At 51.0% G+C, this 25,165-nt stretch overlaps 1 protein-coding gene and 1 long non-coding RNA gene across 5 annotated transcripts; one reads left to right on the top strand and one right to left on the bottom strand.

Annotated features, from left to right (window-relative positions):
* Positions 1–2,002: 2,002 nt before the first annotated feature.
* On the bottom strand, positions 2,003–23,023 carry LOC114814972. Of its 3 annotated transcripts, XR_003762762.1 has the most exons (5): positions 22,712–23,023; positions 15,514–15,582; positions 13,193–13,304; positions 2,664–3,175; positions 2,003–2,446 (listed from the first exon to the last, which is right to left on the bottom strand). It is a non-coding gene; the product is annotated as an uncharacterized LOC114814972 (long non-coding RNA). The 3 variants fall into 3 exon arrangements; XR_003762761.1 differs by having other exon boundaries at positions 2,003–3,175; XR_005660585.1 differs by having other exon boundaries at positions 2,003–3,104.
* Positions 2,778–13,289, top strand: LOC100075909 (zinc finger protein 500). 2 transcript variants are annotated; one of them, XM_029074478.2, is made up of 6 exons: positions 2,778–3,108; positions 7,243–7,444; positions 7,849–7,931; positions 9,120–9,228; positions 11,233–11,346; positions 11,768–13,289. In XM_029074478.2, exons 1-6 carry the CDS (start codon positions 2,794–2,796, stop codon positions 12,529–12,531), a joined length of 1,587 nt encoding a protein of 528 aa, XP_028930311.1. In that variant the 5' UTR covers positions 2,778–2,793; the 3' UTR covers positions 12,532–13,289. The 2 variants fall into 2 exon arrangements, with proteins under 2 accessions (XP_028930311.1, XP_028930310.1); XM_029074477.2 differs by having other exon boundaries at positions 2,778–3,195.
* Positions 23,024–25,165: the final 2,142 nt, after the last annotated feature.

Below are 25,165 nucleotides of genomic sequence, written 5' to 3'. Positions count from 1 at the left end.
TACCCCAGCGCTTAGAACAGTGCTTGGCACATAGTAAGCGCTTAACAAATACCAATATTATTATTATTATATGGGACAGAGGACTCTGTCCTACCCAATTATCTTGTATCTACCTCAGTACTTATTACTGTGACAGGAATATATGAAGTGCTTAACAAGTACCATTTTTTTTTTAAAAAAAAGGAAACAGGGACTGTCTGATCTGTTTATCATGCTTCTTCTAATTCCGTGCTAAGAATATTGTAAAAGTCTAATAAATATCATTATTATTGCTAACTTTTCACTCTATTTCCCTGTTTCCCTTTAATAATTTATGAATGATCCAAGCCCCTCTTGGACCTACTGATCTTTATGCACCTCCAGAATTAGCTAGTTCTCGTCCTAGAAGAGCCCGTCCCCACTTGAAAATCCCAGCCCAACCCTGGCTGTTTCTGAGCGGAACTCCACATGGGCGATGACCAGGCATGGTTCCACGTGCTACTGACCTTCACTTCCCAGGCCGAGCTGCTGCCCAGCCAAGGTGGTGGTGTGCATATTCTGTTGGCTTCGGAGCCCACTGGGCAACTACACTCGCTGCAGCACTGCGATCCCCATCATACCCACAACCCGGGGAACTGTGGAGATGTCCAAGGGGAACCAGAGCCTATTCCTACTCGGCCAGATGCAGCTTTGGCCTAGCTTAATCTAATCCTTCATCTTGGTACCCCTGAAGCCTGAAAGTTTGCCCAAGCCTGTTCTTCTGGCTTTGGGAAGATTCTGGTCCAGGTAAGAGGAAAGGAGGGAACAATCTCCAAACTGTGAGCTCAAAAGAGAAGCAGTATGGCTTAGTGGAAAGAGCATGGGCTTGGGAGGCAGAGGTCATGGGTTCAAATCCTGGCTCTGCCAGTTGTCAGCTGTGTGACCTTGGGCAAGTCACTTAACTTCTCTGGGCCTCATGACCTCCACTGTAAAATGGGATGAAGACTGTGAGCCCCAGGTTACCTGATTACCTTGTATCTTCCCCAGCACTTAAAACGGTGCTTGGCACAAAGTAAGCGCTTAACACATACCAATATTATTATTATTATTGTGGGCAGCGAATCAACTCTCTTATATTGTACTCTCCCAAGCACTTAGTACAGTGCTCTTTACACAGTAAGCAGTCAATCAATCAATGGTATTTACTGAGCACTTTCTACATGCAGCGCTCTGTACTTAACGCTTGGGAGAGTACAATGCAGCAGAATTAACAGGCAGGTTAATAATGATAATAATAATAATGGTGGTATTTGTTAAGCGTTTACTATGTGCAAAGCACTATTCTAAGCGCTGAGGGGATACAAGGTGAGCAGGTGGTCCCACGTAGGGCTCACAGTTTTAATCCCCACTTTACAGATGAGGTAATTGAGGCACAGAGAAGTGAAGTGACTTGCCCAAAGTCACAGCTGGCAAGCGGCGGTGCGGGATTAGAACCCATGACCTCTGACTCCCAAGCCCGGGCTCTTGCCACTGAGCCACGCTGCTTCTTTTCCCTAGTCATAACGACTTTACAGTCTGGAGAAATACCACTGATTGATTGGGAGGATGAGGGATTAGGGAGAAGTGGAAATGCCAGAGCAATACCTAGTTGGGACCTTGGATCTTACTCTGGGGTCGGAGGGCCAAGACCCGGTTCTCGCCCACTCCCAGTCTCCTCGTTTGCTCTCCAGAGGGTCCAACTCTCCTGAAGCAGTTTCATTTTTTCCATCATAAAGATGTTCGGAGGTTTTCTGATTGCGGGACGTCTTTTTAGGGGAAAAGGCATTACCGCCCTTGGGTAATTACATCGAGTCTCAGCCCTGGATCCTCGTGCGCCGGCTAAATGCGACGAGGAGCGCGTCCGCCTTCGGTAGACGCATGCGCGGGGAGGCGAGAGGGGGCAGAGCGGACTACATTTCCCAGACCACCCTGCGGCGGCGTGCGCCGTTCCCCCCCGCTCCTTCCACTCGCTTTGACAGTTCCGCCAGCCGATATCCTGGGAGGACAGCTCCCCGAAAAGGGAATTCCGGCAAGACCGACCGGGCCACCCTCGTCCAGAGCGGGCAGCCCCTCCGGTTGATGGGCGGCCGGGCCCGAGAGCACGCGAGCGAATCCACAGGAGGAACTGATTAGTCCCTGACGCCACCGGACCTCTGGATCGGAGAGCAACCGGAAGTGGCTGGAGGGGGGTGTCATTAGCAGCTCGGGTAGGGGAGAGTCGCTTTAGCGGAGGCGTCCGCTTAATCGGTCTTCTTCGCAGGGTCGGGTCTCGGCCCGTTGGGCCCCGGAGTCCCGGGCCTTCAGGGCGGTGAGTCTGGGGGTCAGGGCGGGCAGGACCCCGTGGGCTTCAAGCCTGACGCGCTCCCCGTCCCGAGGTGGCCGGGAGCTGTCAGCTGCACGCCCGCAGGCTTGCACGGGTGGTTTTAGCCTGGCACCTCCTTGCAACACTCTGCAAAGGGGGGAGGAAAGAAGAGGGGCCAGTGAGTGCCAGGTTTGGCCAGCAACGCCAGCAGCCTGTAGCCCCAAAGTGTGTATGTGTGTAGGGAGACATATTAGCCCCTGACCCCACCGATCAGCCCCTGAAGCCTAGGCTCTCCCACTGCATCACCAAAATCATCAGTAGTCGTTGTCATTTAGTTGCACCAACTGGGGCTCGGAGAACTTACTGTCGGGGCTCCATCATTGCATCCGAACCTTCCATCCTTCTCTCTTTCTGCGTGCAGAGCCCCCGCCCCAGGAGAAACGGTGTCAAGAGTCCAGCTCGAGGTGTATCCGGAGGGAGCCCATCCCCAGACAATGGCAGCGGCCGTGGGCCTGCCCGTGCAGAGTCCGCTGGAGCAGGAAGAGATCCTGATCGTCAAGGTGGAGGAGGATTTCTCGTGGGGAGAAGAGACCTCTCCCCAAGGGGATGATCCCAGCCCCGAGACCTTCCGCCAACTCTTCCGGTTGTTCTGCTACCAAGAGGTGGCCGGGCCCCGAGAGGCCCTCAGCCGCCTGCGGGAACTCTGCTGTCGCTGGCTGAGGCCCGAGGTGCGCACGAAGGAGCAGATCCTGGAGCTGCTGGTGCTGGAGCAGTTCCTGACCATCCTGCCGGGGGACATCCAGACCTGGGTGAGAGAACAGGATCCAGAGAGTGGAGAAGAAGTTGTGGTTCTGGTGGAGGGTTTGCACAGAGAGCCTAGGAGACAAAGGCAGAGGGTGAGCCTGGTTGAATTTGGATCACAGGGGCCTGGGAAAATGGGGACTCGTTGGCGGGGGGGAGTCGGCCGCATTATTCGTCTTTAACTTTAGGATTGTTTGCTTTCCCCCTCAACACCTTTTTCTAGAATGAGAAAAACACAGAATGCCTGGGCCGTCATAGGTTCTCTCGTATCCGCTTACCCTTGGCCATACTTGGGGTTGGATTGGCCACTGGAGAGAGCAGGAAAATGCCAGTGGGCCGGTGAGCCAATTTGGACTGCAGCCATTAGGGATGACTTGGGGATGGAGCCGTCAGTGACCACAGAGCTATCCCGAGTCTAGAGACCAGTGAGCCTGAGCTGCGGTTAGAAATACAAGAGTCCCTGGTCCTCGGATCTCCCCATCACTTGCTTCTTTCGTCGTACCCTCTGCCCCCATTCCTCCTGGCTCTCAAGCCTTCGTGGCAGGGGTATTAGATTTCCCAGTGAGTTTTTCAGCACAAGGCAGTCCTAGCTATGTTCCACCTAACTCAGCCCTGGAGAAAGTAGGGGTTAACGCTTTTCAGAGAACGTTTTTCTCAGTGACTAGAAACCCTGTCCGGAAGTTCTTCCCTGTAGTACATGTAACGCTGTTACGCTCTATCCATTTCCTGCCCATTTCCTCTGGCTGCGTCCTCAGGGAAGAGAGGATGAACAAGCCAGCCATAGCCTGCTTTATAGCAATAATGAGCTGTGTTGTCGGAGCCAGTGTAGAAATGGCCTTGCAAAGAGGCCTTGGAGGAGGGTGGCAACCTTGGGCTCTGCCTCTCCAGGGAGGGTGAGATTTCTAGAGAACAGAGCCTCCCCGCAACAAATGCCCTGCAGCCACTTGCCCACGCCCCGGAACTAAACTCAGGGAACTAGACTGTGAACTTGTCGTGGGCAGGGAACGTGTCTATCAACTCTGCTCGTTGTGGGCAGGGAATGTTTATTATTGCATTGTACTCTCCCAAGCGCTTAATACAGTGCTCTGTACACAGTAAACACTCAATAAATAGGATTGAATGTTACATTGTACTCTCCCAAGCACTACTCAGTGCTGTGCACACAGTGAGCATTGAATAAATACCATTGATTGATTGCTTGATAGAGGTGGTTGTCACTCTTTGTCGGCAGAGTCTGTGTCACTTTTTTCCAACTTGCTTTCCCAACATCTTTGTTCAGGTGTATTGTACCCAGAGGGCGTGCAGTAAATACATACTGCCAATACTGGCCTATTGGGAGAGGCAATCTGAAAGGCAGTCAGTCACTCAGTCAATGGTATTAGAGGGCTTATTGTGTGCAGAGCATTGTACTAAGTATTTGAGAGAGTATGGTAACTTGACTTTTCCCACTTTCTGTTTATTGGACTTTCCCAGGGTTCATTCCGTTGGGAACTTGGATGACCAATGCCATAATGGTTAGGGTCCAGCTATGAAAGTAGTCCAGTGAGCAAACAACAGTTTAGAAGCCAGGAACCTAGGGGAAGCAAATCCTCTTGACCACTTTCCACTTTGTCTTGAATTACTGCCGGAAAAGGCCTCTCCTGTTTTATGGAATTGGGTCAACACTGGAGCTTCAAATTCCAGGATCCAAGGCACTGTGGGATGAGGAGCCTTCTGCTAATCCAGGATTCTGGTGGGAAACCTTCAAAAGACTTGCAGAGTGGCTGGGAGCAGGGTCTTTCCCTCCCTTATTTCCAGGATTCCTCATTGTGGAAAATTGTACTTCACTGTGGTAAGATTGCTGACCTAAAGTGTTGTGGATTCCTTTTAGCTAAGGACTGCATCCCCACAGCTAGTGCTGGATCCCTGCCCTTTAAAAAGGAGATTTTGTTTGGCTCATCTCTTTCCTGTAAGTAAGAAAAAGCTGAGTGTTTAGCTAACTTTCGGCTTAGGTTTCCTGTGGACAAATGTATTGAGTTGAAATTTACAAATCTTCCTCCTTTCCATACATGGAGTCATCTCTTAGATGTGAGGAGAAAATTTAAACCCTGTTTCAGAGGACTCTTCAGTAGGAGCTGTTATCAGGGCTTTTTTTTTGGTCTGGTTTTGCCAAAGATTCAAATCCAACCGTTTGGCAACCTGATTGGAATCTCGTCAAGTGGCACCCGATACAGACCCAGGGGCCCTAGAGTTTCAAGGCTTTGGAAATCCTATTGGCTCAGAGTTGAAGTCTTACAGAGAAACAAATTTGAGAAGGGAAGTTTCAGAGGAAACAGTTGTAATCAGGAAACATATGCTTCCAAAGATGAAGCGCTGGGGCTCACATCGGGAGTTAGACCTGAAAGAAAAATCGAACTGTGGCAAAAATATGGCCAGCTTCAGTTTTGCAGAATCTGGCTGAGAATCTAGCAGCCGTAAGAGAAGGGCCAATTGTTTTTTCAGCCCCCCACAATAGAAGGAGCTTGGGAGCATGGGTATATGTGGGCAGGGCCATTAATAACGGTGGCATTTAAGGATTTACAATGTTTCAAGCATTTTTTTATGGTATTTGTTAAGTGCTTACAATATGCTGCCACTGTACTGAGCGGTGGGGTAGATACAAGCTAATCAGATTGGACACAGTCCCTGTCTACATGGGGCTCACAGTCTGGGTAAATCACTTCACTATGCGACAGTTACCTCATCTTTAAAATGGGGATTAAGACTGGGAGCCCCATGTGGGTCAGAGTCTGTGTCCAACATGATTAGCTTGTATCTACTCCAGCTCTTAGTACGGTGCCTGGCACCTAGCAACCACTGAATAAATACTGTGAAAAAATGTATGAGATTGTGGAATCACGGGCAGGACCAGTTGGGCTGGTCCTGCTTCAGGAACCGAGCTTTAGACTCCTCCTTCCAGCATCCTTAGCGGCAGGTGCCGGGGGGAGGAGGGGCCTGGTGTTACCACATGAGCCTCCACCAAGACCACTAATTTCCTATCACTAAAGATGCAGATGGAGCCAAAAATCCATCAGTAGTATTTATTGAGCATTTGCTGGGCACAGAGCACTGTATTAAGCACTTAGGAGAGCAGGGTTAAAAGACACGTGGTCCCTGCCCTCAGGGAATTTATTGGGTGGTGGGAGAGGCCGAATTGCTAGTCATTAACATGGCGACATGTACTGCAATGGAGACTAAAACATGTCCTTTGTTTCAGGGAGCCACTGTAGCAGCCAGCATTTAGGAGGGGATGTGTTGAGAGTATGTAGTTCCTCTGCACTTTGCAGTTGTTCAGCAAGGTGAAGGAGGCGGTGTGTATTGGAACCCACAGTCCTTTCCACATTGCTCATTCAGCTCATGCTTACCTGCACCAAGCTATCTTAGCAGGGATTCTCTGTGAAATACTGGGACTGAGCCTCAAATGGTCTGTTTCTTGTACGTTTGGGGCCAAGCCCTCAGATTTTTAGTTTCTTGCCTCCTCTACCTTGGAATATCTGGCCCCCTAAGTCACAGATGTGTCCGTCTTTCCTCCTGGGATCGACTTTACCCTGGGCCACTCAGCGGGAGAGCAAACAGACATTGGGCACTCATGATTGGTGCTGCTTTCCTCCAATGATCTTTGTGCCCAAGAGGGTTCAATCTCATTGTAAAGCCCTCTGGTGAGATTGTTTGGACACCACCAACCAGGGCGGTTAGCTTCCCTCTAATCTTTCTCATCCGGAGTTCCTTGAGAAATGGTTCCTTGTTTTTCAAAAAAAAGGTTTAAGGTTCTGCTTCTTTCTCTTATTCTTCACTTTGGCCATTTTGGTGCCCACTCCATGGGACGACTGGGGTAGGGGAATAGGGGCTATTGGTAGCCCCGAGCTGTCCAAGACAGACTCCCAGCCTCGGTGATCCCAGGAGCCTCAGAAATCCGTAGGGTTTCCAATCATGGCTGGAAATCTCTCCCAAGCCCCTTCGCAGTCCCTCTCCCCCAACTGAAATCCCTGCCCGCTTATCACCCCCCCCCCCCCAGCTCACGGTGTCAAGTTGGCACCTCAGCTCTGGGGAATGTTTTGAGGAATTTGGACGCAGACCTCCCCAGGCCTAGCACTGACAGGGGAAGGGGTGTGGGTTGTCCCCAGGTCACAGTCCGGGTGCAGGGCCAGGAGGTGGTCGCGGAGGAGCCGGCGCCCCGGGGAGGCCCTCGGGAGGCCCGGAGATTCCAGGTGGAGCCCCTGCTCCAGGAGGAGGAGGGAGCGCAGGACCCGCATCCAGGACCGCTACCGCAGCAGCAGCAGTTGAACCACAGGCCTAGGAGGGAACCCCAGCTGCGACCGAAAAGGGGTGAGGCATTGGGATGCCTTGGGGAAGAAAGGAAGCAAGGCTTTGGGTCTGGGTGGGAGTCCTGGACTGCAGGCTAGCAGGCCCCAGGTCAGAAGCCCTGGACCACAAGCTAACAGGCCCCAGGTCAGATGGGGGCAGGGCGAGGGGAGAACAGCTCCCGGGGATCCATTGAGGGAGTTGCAGGTGGGGTTGGGGGGGAGGACGAAGCGAGTCCCCTGCCAGGATCTCGCCAGAGGAAGGGCAGACCAGAAAGGCTGTGGTTTGGTCCAGGACTCTGTTCTCTAGCCTTATGGGAGAGACTATTCCACTGAACCCTGGGAAGGAGAGGAGGAAGAGAGAAACGTAACCCTGATGGGTGAGCCTCCGAGCGAGATAGTCTTAACGGTTCCTTTCTCCTTCCACAGTTATGCCTCCTCCCTGGATTCCTGCCCCAGGGAGTCCCACAGATGAAGAGACTACAACCACACTCCTCTCTGCCTGGTCCCAGGTGAGTCATGAGCTTTTTTCCTGTAGCCTCCAGGGTCTGAAGGTGCCTGTCACCACGCTCAGCAAATTCCTACTTCCTTCCTCCCCTGCTTCAGTGCTCATGACCTGCAGAGAGATCAGTTACTTCAGGAGGTCTTTTGAGTGCAAAGTAACCATCAGCCCCTGTGTTGAATAATAATAATAGTAATAGTTATGTTACTTGTTGAGTGCTTACTTTATACCACGGGGAAGCAGCGTGACTCAGTGGAAAGAACCTGGGCTTCAGAGTCAGAGGTCATGGGTTTGACTTCCAGCTCTGCCACTTGTCAGCTGTGTGACTTTGGGCAAGTCACTTCACTTCTCTGTGCCTCATTTACCTCATCTGTAAAATGGGGATTAACTGTGAGTCTCACGTGGGACAACCTGATTACCCTGTATCTACCCCAGCGCTTAGAGCAGTGCTCTGAACATAGTAAGCGCTTAATAAATACCAGCATTATTACCAGGCACTATACTAAGCACTGGGGTAGAACAAGGCTGTCAGGTTGGACACAGTTCCTGACCCACATGTGGCTCACACTCGTATCCCATTTTGCAAATGAGGTAACTGAGGCTAAGAGAAGTTATCTGACTCATCCAAGGTCACTCAGCAGATGTGGTGGAGCCCGGTTTAGAACCAGGTCTTTCTGAATCCCAGGCCCGGGCTCTGTCGTGTCTCCAGGCCAGCTCTGTGACAGAAAAATGAAGCCAGGAACCCTGAAGGGAACTGGCTAGCTTATATGAGTTGGCCAATTTTGGCAGCTGAAATGTTAACCCAGGCCAGACATACCTCCATAGAGGATTCAGCACTGGGGCGTAATCCCATGTCCTGGGCCCTGCAGGTAGGGAAATGGAGTTCCCAGCAGGAAGACTGGTCAGAGGCCCCAGGGCCTAGCGATCCCACAGGTCAGGAGACTCACGGTCCCCACCCTGCCATGCACGCGGGTAACTCCTTCAGCCCCAAAACATAAAAAAACCCAGCCCGGAACAAATCTTTCTGCCGGCCAGCTGGCAGGGAAGGCCAGGGATGTGGAACCCAACCTTCAGGAAGGAAGTCCTAGTGCTTCTAAGAGCACCAAAGATATAGCCGCCCTCATAACTCTTCACCAGGACCGAAAGGTGGACTGGTCTTAGGAGGAGCTGGGACTGAGCATTTTCCCGATTTTTGCAGACGCCGGTGATGTTGGAGGAGGTGGCCGTGTATCTCTCCCAGGAGGAGTGGGAGCGGCTGGACCCAGCTCAGAGGGACCGCTACAGAGATGTCCTGCAGGACAATTACGGTAACAGAGCTTTTCGGGGGTTGAGGGAGAAACTGGCTTACCTCAGAGATTAGAAACTTTTGGTCTTGGATGCCTGGATACGGAACTTGTGGGGGGTGTAGGTCCCCCTAAAGTTAGTCAGTCGTATTTACTGAGCACTTACTGTGTGCAGAGCACTGTACTGTGCACTTGGGAGAATAGGATATAACAGAGATATAAATATTTACTTGTCTGTTCTCTTATATGCACATCTATAAATTCACATGGTCTATTTTAGAGTGTAAATTCCTAGTGAATAAAGATGGTGTTTGCTCATCTTGCTTGGAACTGAGCTTAGCGTAGCCCCATACTCATTGAGAAAGTATTAGAGGAAGGTGGAGATTGAGGAAACCCAATACTGCACAGCATATCTTCTCTTTGAGGGGCCTATCGAAATAGCACCAGTCAGGTCCAGAGGCAGGCTCTCTAGCCTCCCATCATCCCTTCCTCTTCCCCTTCCCCTCCTCTTTTCCTCCTCCTTTTCCTCCTCTTCTTCCTCCTTTCCCGACTCCCAGGAGCAGGAGCCTTTATTCTCTGCATTATCCCAGATTGCTCAATGGTAGTGTCAGTTCCCTTCCTCCAGATTACCTAAAGAGTCTTATACTGCACCCTAGAAGGGGGTTGGGACAAACCCGTTCCGGACATACCCTCTTTGCCAGCTCAGGAATTGGGGGAGAGTGATGCATTTTAGGTAGTGATCCCAAGAAGACAGTTATTTGATCCTTTAAGAGAAGTAGTACCCCGAGGAACATTGTTTCCTGTTGAAGAAATCCCTCTGGGCTCCATCTTTCACTGTAGGAGCAACTTCCTCCTTTGCCCTCCACCCCAGTATCCTACTGCCTTCCCCAATCCCTGCTCCAGGAAGTTATTGAAATGTCTATGTGGCAGGGAGATGTGGGAAGTGCTGCAGTTTTTGCTGCTGCTGGATGGGCTGGGGAGGAGGATAGAATGTCTGAAGTAGCAGCCACCCTCAACTGTACCCGAGCAGGGGTAGATTGGAGGCTGGGGAGATCACTTCCTTTTGCCGCTGCTGCTCCTGGGTCTGCCAGGCAGGAGATGAGAGTTGAGAGTTGCACAGGGTCTTGCCCTGGGGAAGGGGAGGGCATTCCTGATTATTGGGCTATCAGAGGACCTGCCCTTGATAGTTGAGTGGGAAATGGAAAGGAATAATCAATCGATAGTATTTTTTGAGTACTTACTGTGTGCAGAGTACTGTTCTAAGTACTTGGAAGAGTACACTATAACAGAGTCAGAAGACACGTTCCTTGCCCACAAGGAGCTTACTGTCTAGAGGGGGAGCCAGACATTAAAAGAAATTATTGTGTACATTGCTGCGGGGATGAGGGTGGGGTGTATAAAGTATGCAAGGGTGACACAGAAGGGAGAGGCAGTAGGAGAAATGAGGGCTTAGTCGGGGAAGTCCTCTTGGAGGAGATGTGATTTTAATAGGACTTTGAAAGTGGGGAGTATGATTGTTGGATATGAAGGGAGAAGGAGTTCCATCCACAACTGATCTCTGGGGCTGGGAGAGAAAGGAGAACAGAAGAGGTGGAAAAGTGGAGGAGGATATTGGCTGACCAGATATCACCTCAAGGATCCTCAATCCCAATTTAATAGTGTACTTGGGTAGGCATAGACATTACCTAGTCTGACCTACTGTCTCATTCCCTGTTCCCTTCCTCAATTCACTGTAAAAATCTGATACAAAACTTGAGTCAGGCAGTGGGGAGGTTGGAGAATCCATCACAAAAGGCTGGTGGCAGAGAGGCCCTGAGAAGAGGAGAGGCCATCCCCTCAGAGGTACCCTTCTACTCTCCACGTGCCTGTCTTACCTCCTCTCATCTGGACATCGGACTTTTCCCGGTCTTCCTGAATGTCTCCATTAAGAGTCTGCCTGATCCTGACAGAGTGAGGGGTTTAGATTCTCAGAGAAACGTCTGGGACTTCCCAAATAGTCTTGATGTGTGCTTGCTTCTCCATGAGCAGGGCTTTCCATTCCCAAACCTGGTTTGATCACCCGACTAGAGCAAGGGGAAGAACCGTGGAACTGCGATCTTGAGTGTTCTCAGCAGCGGATCGTCTCCAGAAATGACCATACAGGTGAGAAGGCTGGCAAGAGCTAAAATATGTCAACCATCACTAGTGATAAGATTTTGGAGCTTCTCTTGCTGGAATTGCAGAGGAATTTAAGATTGAGACTGTAAGCTTGTTGTGGGCAGGGAATGTGAAGAACTTGGCGGGACTGTCAGCCTGAGACATTGGGGATCAATGCTGTCGCTTCTGGTCAGCACTAAGCTGTCCCTGAGGTGTCCCCTCTCCAAGCTGGGCAATTGACAGAGAGCCAGAGCGCTTGGTTAGACAGTCCTGCTGGGAATCGAGATAGTCACCTGAGCTTCTACACTTCAAACCCTGGGATTCGATGAATTCCTTTTACTATTCCAACTGATTCTTCCCTACCATGTGGTTTCCTTTCCTCTGGCATAATGAGGAAGTGACACCTCTGCGTTCTGTTTTCCTCCAGGTTTTCAGGTAAGGATGGAGACCAAGGAAGGAAATCCAAAGCAGGCAAGCTCTATGAAAGTGGGCCTGCACCGAACGCTGTCGGGAAAGTCCAGGGGAGATGTTCTCCAGGACCCCGGGCAAGGACAGGTTTGCGAGAATGGGTCAGGCTGGCAACGGGACCATCTGCCAGGAGAGAGGCACGGCCCGACCCCAGTCGAAGAAAGGGACGTGGGGAAACTCCTAGGTCACTGGAGACCCTGTACAGTTGAGAAACCCTATAAGTGTCTGGAATGTGGTAAGAGCTTCAACAAAAGCTCTCACTTGATCAAACACCAGAGAACTCACACTGGCGAGAAACCCTACAAATGCCTCGTGTGTGGGAAGGGGTTCAGTGACCGCTCCAATTTCAGCACCCACCAGCGAATCCACACGGGAGAGAAGCCTTATAAGTGCAACGAGTGCGGAAAATGCTTCAGCCAGAGCTCCAGCCTGGTCATACACCGCAGAACCCACACCGGGGAGCGACCCTACAAATGCGGCGAGTGTGGGAAAAGCTTCAACAACAGCTCCCACTTCAGTGCCCACCGGAGAACCCACACGGGAGAGAAACCCTACCCCTGCCATGACTGTGGGAAGAGCTTTCGCCGGGGCACAGACCTAAATAAACACCAGAGGACCCATACAGGGGAGAGGCCCTATAAATGTCACTGTGGAAAAAGCTTCACCCGGAAGCACCAGCTCATCACGCACCAGGGGATCCACACAGGGGAGAAAGCCTTCTAACGAATTGGGTGAGGAAAATCTTCAGTGGAAGTCGACCTCTTGGAGATCCCAGGGGAACTGACACGACAGGGAAATTTGATCGATCTACTCGCTGAGGGGAAGGAGAGCAACGGAGATCATAATCCTTTCTGCTGTGGCGTCTTCTGCAAAGTAGCGGAAGCTCCATGTGTCTTCCTTTCTTATCTTGTTAGGGTCCTCTATTTGAAATAAATTTTTTTTCCTAGTACCTGGCCCCCAGATCTGGATATCAAGGAGAGATGGATTCTGTTCCTCACTCCCTCTCAGCTTCACTGCATCTAATATAGCCTTCAATAAGTCGTTTGGCCTTAGCTACTGCTGCCGAGTGCTCTCTAGAGTGAATGGAAGTCAGTCATTGACCTTCAGAGAGACTTGAATTCCTAGAGTAGCAAGTTAAAATCCACTCTTTCTGCGTTCCTATAGTAATGGCTTAGAATCCGCACTCTCGAGTGGCTGTGGGTGTAATGTAGAATAGAATAATTGTTCAGTTGAGAATGAGATTAGTTAGTCGGTGCCCAGGTCAGGACCCTTGCCGGGAAGTAGTCGAACCCGATTAAAGGGAAATGGTGGACAGTGGTTGTCCCTTCCAGGCTACAATCCCACCTCTTGACCCTAATGTATATTTTTACATTTACACTCTTACCTTTCGGCCACACGAACCCGGTTTAGAATGAGGCCTCAGAATGTATGTAACACCTGTTGCTTCTCTTTCCATTCTCAATAAAATCCACTCTCCTGCCCTGGCTTGTTCTGTCCTAGGTGTCAAAAGGATTAACATTGGGTTTGTGAAAAATCTGGGTTGAGTTGCTGAAATAGAGCGGGTCCCTAAATATTTCTGATTTAGTGTTAATAAACTTTGAAGGTTAGTCATTGTCCAGACCTGAGATCGATCCCTGGGCCTCCCACAGTCCAACTTTTTGCCTTGGGGAAGAGGGAAGCGGGGAGATAGCCACAACAAGGGCAGAGAAGGGAGTCATAAGACCCTCCTCCATTGCTTGGTCCCACTGCTGTCTCGGGCTGGAGTGCACAAGGCAGCAAAGATGGTAAGAGTCTTTTAGAAGAAAGGGAAATGGGAGGATGGTCTGGGTTTGTGTATGACTGACCCTGGGTCCAGTTATACCTGTCTCTGGGTAGGCATTTCTCCATGTCAGTAAAACAAGTGTCTAATCGTATTCACTGCCTGTGTTCACACCAACTGGACCAATGTGCATGTATCTATTCACAAATAATGACTACAAAGATAGAGCATAGGCCTGGGAGTCAGAAGGTCTTGGGTTCTAATCCTGCATCCTCTACTTGTCTGCTGTGTGGCTTTGGGCAAGTCACTTCTCTGTGCCTCAGTTACCTCGTGTGTAATGGGGATTGAGACTGTGAGCCCCCACATGGGACGGAGACTGAGTTTAACTCAATTTGCTTGTATCCACCCCAGTGTTCAGTACAGTGCCTGGCACATAGTAAGTGCTTAACAAATACCATTATTATTATTATTATTATTAATAATAAAGATGAATACTTGATGGGATGAATGTGTCCTGATGTGTAGCCGGGGTGGGGAAAGAGCAAGGGGAAAGGAATGGCTGTGCTCTAGGATTTTCCCCTTGCCCCACTGAAGCTGTTGCGATACAGCATGGCCTAATGGAAAAAGCATGAGCCTGGTAGCCAGAGAACTTGGGTTCTGATCCCAGCTGTATGAACTTGATCAAGGCACTGAACTTCTCTGTGCCTCAGTTTCCTCAAATGCAAAATGGGGATTCCAAACCTGCTCATCCCCCTTGGACTGTGAGCCCCATGCGGGAGAGGGACTATATCCAGCCTGATTAACTTGTATCTAGCCCTGCACTTAGAACAGTGTTTGACACATTGTAAGTGCTTAACCAATACCATTTAAAAAAGAAAGTGGTTTCTAAGAGGCTGGAAGATATCCAAGGCTTTGAGAGACACAGAGCTTAAGCTTTAGTGGACTCCTCCTTGTCCTCTTGTGGTGGGGAGGGAAACATGGGACACATTTTGGTTTTATTTGCTTTGATCATGGCCCATCTCCTTCTTTGTGTTAAAGAGGCCTGACTTTTTTTTTCTTTTTTGGTCTGTCTTCAATCTGAAGCTTCTCCATTCTCCTTGATGCTGTAATGTTCTTTCCTGAGCTCTGGGGGCCTGCCCTTAAGGACTTCTAGTCTAATGGAAAAAAGCCAGAGATGGGGGAAAAAAAGGAGGATGCTAAACATCAGAAACACAACACCAACTAGAATTTCCAAAGTTGAAGCAGTGCTAACTAGTTGTTGATTAGTTTGAGTTGGATTAGCCTTAGCTCAATTCTTACATTATTTAAATGCTGACTAGGTAGCAAACATTGTGCTAGGTCCTGGAATAGATAATTAGGTGGGACCCACAGTCCAAGAAACAGTAGAATGACTAGTCAGGAGGATAGTTATTAAGCGCTTATGTTCCAAGCAGCAGGGTAGATACAAGATAATCAGCTTGGACATAGTCCCTAATAATAATAATGATGGTACTTTTTAAAGTGCTTTCTATGCGCCAAGCACTGTACAAAGGGTTAAGGTAGATACAGCGTATGCAGATCAGACTCATTTCTGGTTCCACATGGGGTTTACAATCTAAGGGAGAGGGAGAACAGGTATTGAATCCCTATTTTTCAGATGAAGAGACTGAGGGCTAGAGGCCTTAAGTGACTTACTTAAGGTCCCACAGTAGGCAAGTGGCAGAACCAGGACTCTTGACTCCTGTCCTGTGGTCTTTCTACCAAGGCACTCTAATGGGATTGAAAGGACTAGAGCCATTTGAGGTTAAGCCTCGATCCTTCCTCGCAATATCCCCTCTTGCCCAGAACAAAATGGACAAATTGTCAAGGCTTAACGTGAGGGTGAACAACTTGTTTATGTCTATCCCCCCACCACCCCGGAAAATTTTTACAACCTCTCCCGGGCCTGGGTGAAAGAAATTACTCACCTGAACTACCCGCGATGAGCAGAGACCAGCATGGCACTCCAAATATCACAGGGTGAGCCATTCATTTGGCTAAAGATTCAAAAAGAGAAGAGTGTTATGTTCCAAAATTATTACACACTTTTACTGCCCTCTCAGTGACCTGTTTGCCCCATTCCATATCAACCCCAGTTTTAATCAGTGGTATTTATCGAATGCAGAGCACTGTACTAAGCCTTGGGAAAGTCCAGTACAATAGAGCTGGTAGACACAGTCTCTGCCCACAAGAAGCGTACAGTCTACAGGGGGGAGATGCATATTAAAATTAACTATGGAGAGGGAAAATAACATAGGAAGAGTATAAGGAGCTGTACATAAGTGCTGTGGGACTGGGGTGAGGATTAAAAGTGCTTAAGGGTGAGCCAAGTGCATAATCGACACAGAGGGGTGGACGGATGGATGGAGAAATGAGGGCTTAGGGAGAGCCTCAAGACAAAAACTTTCAGGACATGTCACCCCACTCCTTAAAAAACTCCAGTGGTTGCCCATCTACCTCTGTATTAAACAAAAAGTCCTCACCATTGGCTTTAAAGCACCCCATCACCTCGCCCCCTCCTACCTCACCTCTCGACTCTCCTACTACAACTCAGCCCGCACACTCTTCTCCTCTAATGCTAACTTTCTCACTGTGCCTCCACCTCGCTTATCTCGCCACCAACCCCTAGCCCACATCCTGTCTCTGGCCTGGAAAGCCCTTCCTCTTCAAATCCGACAGACAGTTATTCTCCCCACCCTTCGAAGACCTAATGAAGGCACATCTCTTCCAGGAGGCCTTCCCTGACTAAGCCCCCTCTCTTCCCTCTTCTCCCACTCCCTTCTGCATCGCCCTGCCTTTTCCCCTCTGTCCTTCCCCCTCCCAGCCCCACAGCACTTATGTCCATATCTATAATTTATTTTTTGGTATCATTTTTGTTTTAATGTCTATCTCCCTCCTTCTGGACTGTAAACTCGTTGTAGGCAGTCAATGTGTCTATTTATTGTTGCATTGTACTTTCCCGAGCACTTAGTACAGTGCTCTGCACACAGTAAGCGCTCAATTAATAGGGAGGGAGGGAGGGAGGGAGGGAGGAAGGAGGAAGATGGGATTTTTGGAGGGTTTTGAAGGTGGCGAGATATAAAGAAGGGAGTTCCCAGCCCAAAGGAGGATATGAGCGAGGGGTGGAGATCAGTGGCCCGTTGGATACGTTTCTTCACAAAGAGGAACGAGAAGAGGGTGAGAGCAGCCCGGCGCACAGGTTCGGCTCAACCTTCACCTAGCCATTTCTTTGAATTAGAGGTAGAAAAAAAAATGGCAATTTCATTCAGTGGCCGGCAGAGCGAGCTCTCCAATCGGCTAGTTCCCCCATTTCCCTGGAGGTCGCAGAGCGACTCAGGGATGGTGCTCGAGATGGTTGCCGAAGAAACAATCTAACGGCAGGAGACCTCCCCATAGCTATGGCTGAACCTCCAGTGTTTTCCTCTGGGAGTCTAAAAAGATAAGTTTCTGCTGCTCTTTCTCCCTGCCTCCAGAATACCTTCTCCCCCTGGCACAGCATCCTCCGGGCAGCCTTATTCTCCCCAGAAAACCAATCCCCCTTGGGGACGGTTGCCTCTCTCATGTGCGCCTGCTGGATGAGGGTGCAGGAAGTTAACCTCGATTATTTATTTCCTTCCCTAGGTTCTGTGCTTCCTCCAGATCTCCCTTGCTCCCCCTACCCTCTCTTTAGAGATTCTACCATCTAAATTAAAAAAAAAATGTTGGTATTTGTTAAGCACTCATTATGTGCAGAGCACTGTTCTAAACGCTGGGGTAGATACAGGGTAATCCGGTTGTCCCACGTGAGGCTCACAGTCTTAATCCCCATTTTACAGATGAGGGAACCGAGGCACAGAGAAGTTAAGTGACTTGCCCACAGTCACATAGCTGACAAATGTCAGAGCTGGGATTCGAACGTATGACCTCTGACTCCCAAGCCCGGGGTCTTTTCACTGAGCCACGCAGAGATTCTACCATCTAAATAATAATTTAAAAAAATGGTATTTTGTTAAACACTGTATGTACACAGCACTGTTCTATGTGCTGGGGTAGATAGAGGGTAATCCAGTTGTCCCACATGAGGCTCACAGTTAATCCCCATTTTACAGAGGAGGTAACTGAAGCGCAGAGAAGTTAAGTAACTTGCCCCACAGTCACACAGCTGACAAGTGGCAGAGTCGAGATTCGAACACATGACCTGACTCCCACACCCGGGCTCTTTCCACAGAGCCACGCTGCATCTACAGATCCTAAGGAGGAGACAATCAGGGAGAGGGGGGAGGCAGGACCCTCCGCATTTCCCAGGCCATCTACGCAGAAGCCTTTGGGAAAACACAGATGTTCTGACTGCCATACACTGAAAACTGAAGTACTGGGATTGTAGAGCAACTGCTGTTCCTGATTTCCTACTGCATTCTCTTTCTACTCAGGCCAGGAAGGAGCACGTGGCCTAGTGGATAGAGCACGGGCCTGCGAGTCAGAAGGTCCTGGGGTCTAATCCCGGCTCTAACACTTGCCTGCTTTGAGACCTTGGGCAAGTCACTTCACTTCTCTGGGCCTCAGTTACCTCATCCGTAAAATGTAGAATTAAGATTGGGAGCCCCACGTGGGACATGGACTGTGTCGAACCTGATTAGAGACCCCAGGGCTTAGTACGGTGCCTGGCACATAATAAGTGCTTTACAAATACCATTAAAAACATTACTGGGGTCCTGGTAGTTAGGAGCAGGAGGCTATGACCTGTAACAATTTTCATCAGGCATTCTGCTATCCCGGCAATTGAGAGTCCCCCTTCGCACCCCTTCTCAGGAGTTCTCACCTGATAGGTCCGGGGACAGATCACAAACGAGGGGTGGAGGGAGAGCTATGTCAACAAATTCGATCAATCAATCGATCGTATTTATTGATCGCTTACTAGGTGCAGAGCACTGTACTAAATGCTCGGGAGAAGACGTTCCCTGCCCTTAACGACCTTACAGTCTAGAGGGGGAGAGAGACATTAATATTCATTCAATCGTATTTATTGCGCACTTACTGTGTGCAGAGCACTGTACTAAGCGCTTGGAATGAATACCGAGATTGAATAGGACCTTCCTGCAGTTCGTTTGGTTCAACCTCGGTCCTGGAGGAAATCTGGAATGACCCTGGAAGTCCTCTACAAAGCAGATCGAAACTCTGGGATAAACCCAAATCCTGGAAACTCCCAGCTCCTCCCCCAGGGTTCCTGGAGTCTTCTGATGATGATGTTGGTATTTGTTAAGCGCTCACTATGCGCAGAGCACTGTTCTAAGCGCTGGGGAGGGGCAATACCCAGGCTTGGGTGGGCCATCCTAAAACCACTCTGGATTCAACCCCCGCCCCCGTCAAGGCCCTTCCCCCTCTTCCGCCCCCCTTCCCACCCCAGGGGACGAGGCTGGGACTGAACCCACAGGCCTTCAGGGCCAAGAGCGCAAGACAGAACCGGTCCTCGGAGTCGGCTCCTCGTGGGAGGGAGACACGTCTACCAACACTTTTGCATCTCATTCTCCCAGGCGCTTAGAGGCTCAGTAACTCCCATCGATCCGGTCGATCGATCGAGGTGAGGGTCCGAGGGTCCCCGGGCCCGCCGACGCCCGGCCTTGGAAGTGCCAAGGGGGATGAGCTGAACGTCTCCTTCCCCCTCTGACAGGAGGTGGCGGAAGAGACGGCAGCTCCCCGGCGGACGGCTGCGGCCCAGTGGTTGCCGTGTGGCTAAAGGTGTCACTCTGATTCACCCCAGAGCAGAGCCGCAGGCACCACCCTCTGTGGCTGACACGGGAGGAAAAGTTGTGGTGAAGGGAGAAAGGCTTTATGTGCTTGTTCCGGTGCTTATCTCTCGTCTCTGCACGAACGTCTGCGCTTAGTTTTCTGAGGGCTCCAGGTCGGAACACCGTCGTCTGCACTCTGGGTCGGTGAGATGTCCGTATGTCCTTGCCTGGCTGTCTGAGGCAGCTCCAGAGACCTGGTCAGGCCCGGGGGAACACCAAATCGGGAATCACGCCACTTACTCTTGCTCCTATTTATTCATATTAAATGTCTGTCTCCCCCTCTAGACGCTAAGCTCCCGGTAGACAGGAAATAATAATAATAATAATGTTGGCATTTGTTAAGCGCTTACTATGTGCCCAGCTCTATTCTAAGCGCTGGGGTAGATAAAGGGTAATCAGGTTGTCCCACCTGGGGCTCACAGTCTTCATCCCCCTTTTACAGATGAGGTAACTGAGGCACCGAGAAGGCAAGTGACTTGCTCCAAGTCACACAGCTGACAGGTGCTGGAGTCGGGATTAGAACCCACAACCTCTGACTCCTAAACCCGGGCTCTTTCCACGGAGCCACGCTGCTTTTCTATGTGTCTACCGACTCTGTCGCACTGTACTCTCCCAAGAGCTTAGTATGGTGCTCCGCACCCAGTAAGCCCTCGATAAATGTCACTGATCGGTTGATCGATCGGAGCCTTATCTTCGTTTGACCCCCGCCCTCGCCAGTGGCTTTCCTCATTCACCGGATTTCATACTCAAGTGAACTCCTGCCCGTTCAGGCTATCTGAGGAGGAGGCGGGAGAGCAAGGAAGTTCTGGAAGGTGAAGAGAATACATCTTCTGGCAGGAAAAGCATTTTTGGAATACCAGCGGCATGGCACAGGGATTGAAGCACGGGCCCGGGTGTTAGAAGGCCATGGGTTCTAATCCCGCCTCCACCACTTGCCTGCTGTAACCATGGATAAGAGAAACAGCTTGGCTCAGTGGAAAGAGCATGGACTTGGGAGTCAGAGATCATGAGTTCGAATCCAGGCTCTGCCACTTATCAGCTGTGTGACTGTGGGCAAGCCACTTAACTTCTCTGTGCCTCAGTTCCCCCATCTGTAAAATGGGGATTAACTGTGAGCCTCGCGTGGGACAACCTGATTACCCTGTACCTACCCCAGCGCTTAGAACAGTGCTCTGCACATAGTAAGCGCTTAACAAATACCAACATTATTACTTCACTTCTCTGTGCCTCAGTTGCCTCATCAGTAAAATGGGGATTGAGATTGTGAACCCTATGTAGGACAGGGACTGTGTCCAACCCAATTTGCATGTGCTCACCCCAGCGCTTAGTACAGTGCTTGGCAAACAATTAGCGCTTAAATACTATAATTATTAATAATAGTAATGAGGCAGGTGTTTCCTGAGGTTAAAAACCGAAACCAGAAGTAGTAATATATCCCGGGGGCCAAAATACTCCACTGCTACATTCTCAAAGGTGGCAGTCTGCCCTAGGAGCTAATACTTTCCAGAGAGGATTTATTCCTTCACATGGGAGAGGGTCCAGCGTGGTGTTGAAGGGGCATGAGGTGAGAGGGTTAGCACGGGTGGTGCCCTGAAGGGGCAGAATGTATTCCGAGGTAAGATGCCCATCTGAAAATCAAATTCTACCTACGAGTCAGGGATAGGAGAAGAATATTAGAAGGGACGGACACCACTGTGAGTGGCTTCAAAGACTTATCGAAGGCACATCTCCTCCTTAGAGAAGCAGCGTGGCTCAGTGGAAAGAGCACGGGCTTTGGAGTCAGAGGTCATGGGTTCGAATCCCTGCTCTGCCACTTGTCAGCTGTGTGACTGTGGGCAAGTCACTTCACTTCTCTGTGTCTCAGTTACCTCAGCTATAAAATGGGGACAACCTGATTCCCTTGTGTCTACCCCAGCGCTTAGAACAGTGCTCTGCACATAGTAAGCGCTTAACAAATACCAACATTATTATCCAAGAGGCCTTCCCAGTCTAAGCCCCACTTTTCTTCATCTCTCATTCCCTTCTGCATTGGTGGTGTCAGCTGGAGTCTGGAGTGTCCCGTCGGGAACGACAAATAAGTCTCGGCCCTAAGACTTGAAGACTGAGAGCCGGAGCAGAGGGATTGATTGGCATACTGGTGTTCTGTGCCCTCTCCGTCGCAGTCTCTCATCTGCAGGTTATGTTCTCGCCAGGCCCTGGACTACAAGGGGCGAGTAAGCAGGCAGAGGTGCAGCACATTTCAAAGAGCATACAGAGTGGTAGCCTTTTTTTTCTTTAATGGGCAGGACCTATTTAAGGCTTAAGTGACCACAGAACACTGTTAATGCTGTGCTGAAGCACCATGATCTATCAGTCAGTTGCCTTGATAGCTGCTGTGGCTCTTGCCACCCATGTTTCCTGTTAGGTAGGACTCTATCCGTCACCAAATCCTGTTGGTCACAAAGCGCTAAAATCCGCCCTTTCCTCTCCATCCAAACTGCTATCATGTTAATACAATTATTCATCCTGTCCCACCTGGATTACTTCATCAGCCTCCTTGCTGATTTCCCAGCCTCCTGTCTTTCTCCACTCCAGTCCATACTGCTGCCCGGATCATTTATCTACAAAAACATTCTAGATGTCACCCCACTCCTCAAAAGACTCCAAGGGTTGCCCATACACTTCTGTATCAAATAAAAACTCCTCTCCATTGGCTTTAAAGCACTCCATCACCTTCTTTCACCTCGCTTCTCTCCTTCTACAACCCAGCCTGTACACTTCACTCTTCTAGTGCTAACCTTCTTACTGTGCCTCGATCGCGCCTGTTCCGCTGCCAACCCCTGGCCCATGTACTGCCTGTGGCTTGGAATGCCCTCCCTCCTATAATCGGACAGACAACCACATTCCCCTGCTTCAAAGATTTATAGAAGACACATCTCCTCCAAGAGGCCTTCCCAGACTAAGTCCCACTTTTCTTCATCTTCCACTCCCTTCTGCATTGCCCTGACTTGCTCCTTTTGCTCTTCCCCCCTTCTTTTAGATTTAAAAGATTATGAATCAGTTTGGCCTTGCAGTAAGAAAAGCTTGCTCTCCTGGGTTCAAAAAGACGACATTCTCCTCTCGGAGAAACGGTGTGCTACAACTCATCTAGTTAAATCCAAAAAAGCCTGTTGGAGAGAGAAAGTAATGTCAATCTCTGAAGGACTGGGCCACATTTTTGGTTTAAAATCACTGGGGATTTAGTGAGAGAGTCCATGGGTGGGCAGAAGTATGGAGAGGAAATTCAATTGTGGAAATTCGAGCTACAGTATCACTAGCACTTTTAAGTGGATCCATGTTACCCAACCAAAAGTTGCCAAGTCTTCAGGAGAGCAGAACCTACCTTAATTGCTAGGGAGGAGAAAGATATCAATCCAGAGACTCCAACTCTTTTTCTCCTTTCTGTGAAACCTCCTTCCAGACCCAGGACGAGCACCTCTCCCGGCCACAAACTAGAAACCAGGGTATTCGTTAAGCACCTATGCCGTGCTGAGCAGTGCACTAAAGTGTTGGAGCAGTTATAAGAAGCAGGTCGGACACAGTCCCCCTTCCACGAGGCTCACATATCAAGTGAGAGGGAAAACAGTTTTCCCCATTTTACAGTTGAGGGGATTGAGGCACAGGGAAGTTAGGTGACTTGCCCAAAGTCACCCAGCAAACAAATGGCAAAGCCAGCGTTGGAACCCAGGTTCCCCAACTCCAGGGCATAAACTCTTTCCGCTAGGTCCCGTTGCTTCTCAGGTAGGGGTGCCCTCACATAGGGGTGCCCTCTTTCCACTCCGGTCGCCACCGTCCCCTCGTTACCGGGGCCATGCTGAACTTCGCCTGGGACCAGCAGGGGTTGGACGGGGGGCTTCCCTCCGCGGGCCCCGCCCCGGGGCGGTGGGCAATAGAGAAGCAGCATGGCTTAGTGGCAAGGGGCCGGGCTTGGGAGTCAGAGGTCATGGGTTCGAATCCCAGCTCTGCCGCCTGTCAGCTGTGTGACTTTGGGCAAGTCACTTCACTTCTCTGGGCCTCAGTTACCTCATCTGTAAAATGGGGATGAAGACTGTGAGCCCTACGTGGTACAACCTGATTACCTGGTATCTACCCCAGCGCTTAAAACAGTGCTTTGCACATAGTAAGCAGAAAATACAGTAGCAACGTGGCTCAGCGGAAAGAGCCCGGGCTTGGGAGTCGGAGGTCATGGGTTCGAATCCCGACTCTGCCACTCATCAGCTGGGTGACTGCGGGCAAGTCACTTCACTTCTCTGGGCCTCAGTTCCCTCATCTGGAAAATGGGGATTAACTGTGAGCCTCTCGTGGGACAACCTGATGACCCTGGATCCACCCCAGCGCTTAGAAAAGTGCTCTGCACATAGTAAGCGCTTAACGAGAAGCAGCGTGGCTCAGTGGAAAGAGCACGGGCTTTGGAGTCAGAGGTCATGGGTTCAAATCCCGGCTCGGCCACTTGTCAGCTGTGTGACTCTGGGCAAGTCACTTAACTTCTCGGGGGCCTCAGTTACCTCATCTGTAAAATGGGGATTAAGACTGTGAGCCCCACGTGGGACAACCTGATTCCCCTGTATCTACCCCAGCGCTTAGAACAGTGCTCGGCACATAGTAAGCGCTTAACAAATACCAACATTATTAACAAATACCAACATTATTATTATCGATTCTATATATTGCCTTGATTCTACTTATCGCTATTGTTTTTGTCTGTCTCCCCCGACTAGACTGTAAGCCCGTCAATGGACAGGGACTGTCTCTGTTACCGATTTGTCCATTCCAAGCGCTTAGTACAGTGCTCTGCACATAGTAAGCGCTCAAGAAATACTATTGAATGAATTGAATGAATATTATGGCCGGGAGCCCCCCGACTCCTGGATGTGGGGGGGGCCTCAGGCTCCGGGGATCGGGGTGACCTGGGGGGTCGAGTGAGGGACCAGAGTGCGGGGACACCCATCCCGGAAGCCCCGGGCCCCCCTCTCCGCTTCTTCCCGAGACACTTCCGGATTGCCATAGTGACGGAGAGCCCTTTAAAGGCTTTCCAACGGCGCCCGGACACGTTCCTCTTCCGAAGACGAGGAGCCCGGGAGGCGGCGGAGGCGGAGCCATGAGGCCCGTCGCGGCCAGGCCGAGCCAGGCGGTGATGGCGTCTGTGGAGGCTGCTTGTGATTGGCTGCTTGTGATTGGCTGGGCGGCTCCGGCCTCCTCTCCGCTCGGGGGCCTCTCCCCAGCCACGGCGCGCGGCGGCTCCCGCTCCTCCGATTGGCCGGAGCGGGGAGGGGCGGGGACGTCCGGCCAATAGGAGAAGGCGACGGGGCGGTGGGGGGGCGTTGAGTGACGGTTGGGAGTTGAGGCGGGCAAGGAGGCGGTGGGGAGAGGAGGGGGCGTGTGCGCCTGCGCCGCCGACTCCCCCTCCTCCCCCTCCTCCCCCTCCTCCCCCTCCTCCCCCTCCTCCCCCTCCTCCCCCTCCTCCCCTCCTCCCCTCCCCCCTCCTCCCCCTCCTCCCCCCTCCCTCCCCCTCCTCCCCCTCCCCCGCGGCCGAGCCTTTGAGGCCCGAGCGGGGCCCCCGGGGACTCCCGACCAGGCTCATGGCTGCCGGAGAGGCCTCCCCTCCCCCCAGCCCGGCCTTCCTGCTCCCACGAGGCCCGCTCTCCCCTTAGGCCCCTTTGTCAGCCGCCGTCTCCTCCCCCTCCCCCTCCCCCTCCCCCTCGTCGGGGAGAGCGAGCTCTAGTCCCAACCGGCCCGGCAACCTGCTCTCCCCTGCGTCCCCTCCCCTCGTCTCCCCGCCCCGGCGCTGCGGAAGATT

The sequence above is a fragment of the Ornithorhynchus anatinus genome, chromosome 11 (assembly GCF_004115215.2).
Source record: "Ornithorhynchus anatinus isolate Pmale09 chromosome 11, mOrnAna1.pri.v4, whole genome shotgun sequence".
Taxonomy (NCBI): Eukaryota; Metazoa; Chordata; class Mammalia; order Monotremata; family Ornithorhynchidae; genus Ornithorhynchus; species Ornithorhynchus anatinus.
The sequence above is the reverse complement of the archived record's forward strand: the minus strand, read 5'-3'. Positions and strand labels throughout refer to the sequence as shown.